At 46.3% G+C, this 5,891-nt stretch overlaps 1 protein-coding gene across 1 annotated transcript; it reads right to left on the reverse strand.

The window, feature by feature from the left end:
* Positions 1–2,864: 2,864 nt before the first annotated feature.
* C2H21orf140 (chromosome 2 C21orf140 homolog) lies at positions 2,865–3,614 on the reverse strand. Its single transcript, XM_004620331.1, has one exon. It carries the CDS (start codon positions 3,612–3,614, stop codon positions 2,865–2,867), a length of 750 nt encoding a protein of 249 aa, XP_004620388.1.
* Between the last annotated feature and the right edge of the window lie 2,277 nt (positions 3,615–5,891).

Below are 5,891 nucleotides of genomic sequence, written 5' to 3' on the forward strand. Positions count from 1 at the left end.
GCCTCTCCTTACTCATCCTTCCAAACAGTGCCACATTGGAGGCTCTTTCAGGGTCAGCGGAATGAGACCCATCATTGTTACTGCTTTGGGCATATCAAATACACCACAAGGAGTTTGCCAGGCTCTGCTGTGCGGGTAGGATACTCTCAGTAGCTTGCCTGGTTCTCCAAGAGGGAGAACTAGACTATAAGAAATCATAAGGCAGGAAGGTGGGGTGAAATACTTGGTGAATAATGCAGGGATTTCACAAGAGAATTAGGGCAGGAAACAAAGAAACTGATCCTGGTCACCGGGACTTAGAGTTAAGTCTGACAGAAGTTGGAGAGATATTTTCCTAAGTGGGGGCTGGAGCGATAGCTCAGTGGGTAGGACATTTACCTTGCACATGGCCAACCTGGGTTCAATTCCCAGCATTCCATATGGTCCCCTGAGCACCACCAAGAGTAATTCCTGAGTGCAGAGCCAGGAATAGCCCTGTGCATCACCGGCTGTAGCTCAGAAAGAAAAAAAAAAATTCCTAAGTGATATTTCACACACCCTAGTATAATTCTTTCAAGTGTAGAAGCACTGCCTGTAAATAAAATTTAATTACGTATTTAATCAAGACAGGCAGGTTTTAGCGAGGAGTGATAGGGGAGCATCCTAGGCCAAGCTCAGAGATCCCTCCTGGAGAATCCCAGCCAAGCAGGCTGCATGCAGTGCAAGGGCCTGAGGATGCAGTCCTGCTTGGTCCCTGCAGTACCAAGGACTACCCAGGTCAGCCTGGCAGTACTCCGGGCACTCGAGGATCACACCCAGTGATGTTCAGGGGGACGATGTGGTACCAAGGATCAAACCTGATTGGCCACTCATTTGTGGAATATGAAATAACATAACATGAGACTGACACCCAAGGACAGTAGACACAAGGGCCAGGAATACTGGCCCATGGTTGGCAGCCTGCCTCATGAGCTGGGAGAAGGCACCTGGGGTAGAGAAGGGATCACTAAGTTAGTGATGGTGGGAGGGATCGTTCAGGATGGGAGATGTGTGCTGAAAGTAGGTAAAGGACCAAACCTGATGGCCTCTCAGTAACTGAATTATAAACCATAATGCCCCAAACTAGAAAGAGAGTAGGGGGAAAATTGTCTGCCATGAAGGCAGGGGGAGGGTGGGAAAGGGGGAGTATACCAGGGAGATTGGTGGTGGGGAATGTGCACTGGTGGAGGGATGGGTGTTTGATCATTGTATGACTGAAACTCAGACATAAAAGCTTTGTAACTGTATCTCATGGTGATTCAATATAACAAACAAACCAAAAAACTGATTGGCAGCAAGCAAGACCAGCACCCTAACCCCTGCACTATCTCTCTGCAAAGAGATAGGGAGATAGGCTATTTCCCAACAAGGAGATATTTAAAAGTATATTAAAAACAAAGAAATGGGGCTGGAGCAATAGCACAGCGGGTAGGTCGCTTGCCTTGCACTCGGCCGACCCGGGTTCGATTCCCAGCATCCCATATGGTCCCCTGAGCACCGCCAGGAGTGATTCCTGAGTGCAGAGCCAGGAGAATCCCTGTGCATCGCCAGGTGTGACCCAAAAAGCAAAATAAAATAAAATAAAATAAAAACAAAGAAAGATATATATATATATATATATATATATTAGGGGCCAGAGAGATAGTCCAGTAGATAGAGTATCTACCTTGCATATGGCCCCACCCACGGCACCCCATATGGGCCCCCAAGCCTACCAGGAATGATCCCAAGAACAGAGTCGGGAGCAAGGCCTGAGTACCACTGGGTGTGGCCCCAGAGTCCATTGATTTCATTAAACACAAAAGTAAAATAATAGCACCATAAATCCTTATACCCTACATCAGCGGCAGCCCCCAAGTTTGAACAAGATAATTTTGTAGCCGTCATGTCTCAGGTATCAGGGCTCATGATACAAGTCTGGGAGTTTTATGCCTTCCTATATCTCGTAACCTAAGAGTTCCATTGGAATTCCTGGAGTCAAGGTGGGAATTGCATTAAGAAAGAGGCATGCATGGGCCTTTGCGCATTCTGTCTCTCCCCCACCCCAAAGTCTTGCTTGTACTATTCCCGATGAGCTTCCCCGAATCCCTTCTTGGGACCACTAGCTTGACCTCGTGGGCGGGCAGGGCTTCACCTGCTCAAATGCCTCTTTCTTACCCTCTGCCACCTTGTCAACAAACAACAGGAAAGGAAAAAATCTGTTCCTACTCACTGTCTGGACTACATCTCCCAAGGATGGCAAAAGGAATGGTTTTGGTGGGCTAAGGCTGGTTTGCACACCCCTTCATTTCAATGGATTCTGCGAGTTCTTCAACTTGATTTTCTTTTTTCATTTTTTCAGACTTCAGTTTTGAGCTCTGCTCACCTCGGGTGATCTTGTCACGTGCCAAGTTAGCTCAGAGCCTCCCTTTGACATTCTCTCTCCAGTCACCTTAATAAGATAGCAGTCAAGAGGCCTAATTGACCGGGGGCTGGAGCGATAGCACAGCAGGTAGGGCATTTGCCTTGCGTGTGGCCGACCTGGGTTCAAATCACAGCATCCCATATGGTCCCCTAAGCAGCGCCAGGGGTGTTTCCTGAGTGCATGAGCCAGGAGTAACCCCTGTGCATCACCGGGTGTGATCCAAAAAAAAAAAAAGAGGCCTAATTGACCAACAGGCTTTAATGAAATTTCCAGTCAAGCACCTAGCCAATACCCTCAGAAACCTCAGTCCTCCCAACATCCCTGAGCAGGTCACTGGTGAAACATCTTTGGCTGTTCTGGTCCACATGGGAGGCCAACAGTGTTGGTTTAAAAAAAAAAAAAAGACCCTGCCCTGGTCCCACCACTGGTTGGAGATTCACTCTTAGGAAAATTTCCCAAGATAGTAGTTTTCCCATCTCCGTACCTTGTTTGTCAGTATTTTCCATTTGCTCGGGTTGACCCTTTCAATCCCTCTGCTAATTAAGTCGCTGAAAAGTATGTATTGATAGGAGTAGATTGTGTCAGTGGAGTGCAGACAAAACTCCCTTCTGTTATTGATGACAAACCATTTCAGAGAAGACCAGGCGGAGTCTAAGGGGTTCAAGTAATAGTAAGGGGATGGCAGAGAGAGCAGCTGATGGCCGTGGGACCTGGCCACATCCGGGCAGCACACGATGCCTGTTAGGTTAATGGTGACTTGGCCCTGGACCTTGAACTCCTTGTCGTCCATTAGTTTCATCTCTTCCTGCTGCGTTCCCCTTTTGACCACAATGGCACACTTCCCATAGGCCCTCCTCGTCATATCACAGAACTCAGAGAAGAGGTTGTCCTTTTTGTTGATGGATAACTCATCTCTTAAGAACATCCGGTACTTCCAAGGCACCCACCCATGGCTGCCCCCACCATGCACAATGCACCACGTTGGAGTCTGCATGAAGTAGCCATCGTGAAAATCTTCCCCGGTGACGAGGCTCTCTGGGATATCCGTCTCTCCAAAGTACACCGTCTTGAATCCCTCGTGCTGGAGTGTTCTCAGGGCTTTCACATACTGAAGGCATTGCTTCCTCTTGAGGCCATCAAACGCACTTCTGTTAATGATGTTCCTTAGGAGAGGTTTGACAAAGGAAACCATAGTGGCTCCTCGAATGTTCTGAGAAGTTGCCTGTCTCCATCCATGGCAATCTGGCAAGAATGGGGTGATGACCTCATAAAGGGCTTCCTTCCAGCTGGATCAGTGCCCTAGCTACACGTTAGATTTCAGAGTCCTGTGGAGCAGTATACTCAGAGCAAACCCCACCTAACTTGTGTAAGATGGAAACCCAAAAGAGTATCGCATATAAAGTATTGCTTTGATACCCCATCTACAATGAGTGTGGGGTAGATTTCCCCATTGTGTTCGTTTTTAGGGTTGCCAGGGTAATATACCACAGACTGGTTGACTTAAATGGTTGACTTAAATGGACATACATTTCTAGACTCAAAATTCAAGATTAAGGTGTCAACAAATCTGGTATCTCCTGAAGTTTCCGCACATTGCCTCCTGGATGACCGCCTTCTCATTGTCTCCTCACTGGAGTTCTCCTGTGGATTTTCCTAATTTTATTCCCTTACCAGGAGACCCCTGAAGTGATAGCACAGTGAGTAGGGCATTTTCCTTGCACGCGGCTGACCCGGGTTTGATTCCTCCATCCCTCTCAGAGAGCCTAGCAAGCTACCGAGAGTATCCCGCCCACACGGCAGAGCCTGTCAGGTTACCCTTGGTGTATTCAATATGCCAAAAACAGTAACAAGTCTCACAATGGAGACATTACTGGTGCCCGATCGAGCAAATTGGTGAACAACGGGACGACAGTGCTACAGTACTACCAGGAGACCCATTCTTTTGCATTATAGTTCACCTATGTGACCATATCTAACCTAAATCATCTCTTTACAGATTCTTCTTCCAACAGAGTCATATTCTGGGGTTCTAGGAGCTGGGTTCTTTAACATATATATTGGGAGTATGATACAAGTCAACCCATAATAAAAATCTTTTAACACTAATGAGACATATTCTAGACTCTTTTCCATTTGATTCATTAGGACTAAGAGGAATATTTACATTAATCCATTCCAAAAGTATCTATTGAGAACCTTCCATGCAGTCAATGATGGGTCTGCTACCAAGTACTCTCATGACAACTCCCGTGAGGCCGGGATATGTGTGATGTGTGTACATGCAAGAAGGCTACCCAGGCTGCACACCCCCCTTTGCAGTCAAAAGTGGGTTTTTTCAGGCGAAGGAAGGAGGATACAGGAAATAACCAAAGAAAGTCGGTATGTTATGCATGCCTACCACTCCCAGGGGCTGTCAGTTCTTGAGCAAATTTCCTATCCCCATCTGGAAAATGTTTTGGATGTTACATACTCTTAAGGAAAAGTACCTATTGACTTCAAACCTCGTTGCCTCTTCAGTTTCCCTTGTTGGCATTTTGCAGTTCCCTTTTTCAGAACGTCCAGAATAGATTCCTTCCTGTTGAAAGCCTGGACAAAGTTCTCAGGTCCTTCACTTGACTGTTGCATGAATAAGAACTTTTTCCCTTCAAAATTGTTTTCTTGAAACTGAAGTTGAATCTGTAGTCTTGTTGCCTATGCCAACAAGAAGATTCAGAGGCCTGGCTTGTCTATCTTTATGTGGCTTTTTCATCAGAGTGGGGAATGCCAGGATATGGTGGTGTGAATGTGGTCTGCCTCAGTGTTTTGGGGAAGAAGGAATCAGAACACAAGGGTTGGGAGCAGAAGCTCTGCTAACAGATAATCCAAGGTCAAATCTTAGTTCCAACCCTCGAGAGTCTCGATCTTCTCATTTACGAAATGGGGGATGGGGCTGGAGCCACAGCACAGTGGGTAGGGTGTTTGCCTTGCACGCGGCCGACCCGGGTTTGATTCCCAGCATCCCATATGGTCCCCTGAGCAACGCCAGGAATAAATTCTGAGTGCATGAGCCAGGAGTTACCCCTGTGCATCGCTGGGTATGACCCAAAAAGAAAAAAAAAGAAAAAGAAAAAGAAATGGGGGAAATACGGTAAAGTTCAAAGGTGAGGGTGAGAGACCAAACATAATCAATCCTTGGGCACAGATCTTTGTGTTGCTTTTGTTGAGAGAGAAAGACTAGAAAGGCAGACCCTAATCGAGCTTGGAAGTGGTTGAGAAGAAATAGAAAAGTCACAGAAGTCAAGAAAAAAAAAACAACTAGAAAGAACAAAAATTCAAGACCAAGGGCCCACATTGACATAAAATAACTTGTTCTTATCATGGCAAAACAGAAAATGTTTCTTGCTTCCCCATCTTCCTTTCTTGTTTCTTAGGCTCTGTCTTCCTCTCAACATCATCATCAAATTTTGAATGTCCCCAAGTTCCAGGTTCA

The sequence above is a fragment of the Sorex araneus genome, chromosome 2 (genome assembly GCF_027595985.1).
Source record: "Sorex araneus isolate mSorAra2 chromosome 2, mSorAra2.pri, whole genome shotgun sequence".
Lineage (NCBI taxonomy): Eukaryota > Metazoa > Chordata > Mammalia > Eulipotyphla > Soricidae > Sorex > Sorex araneus.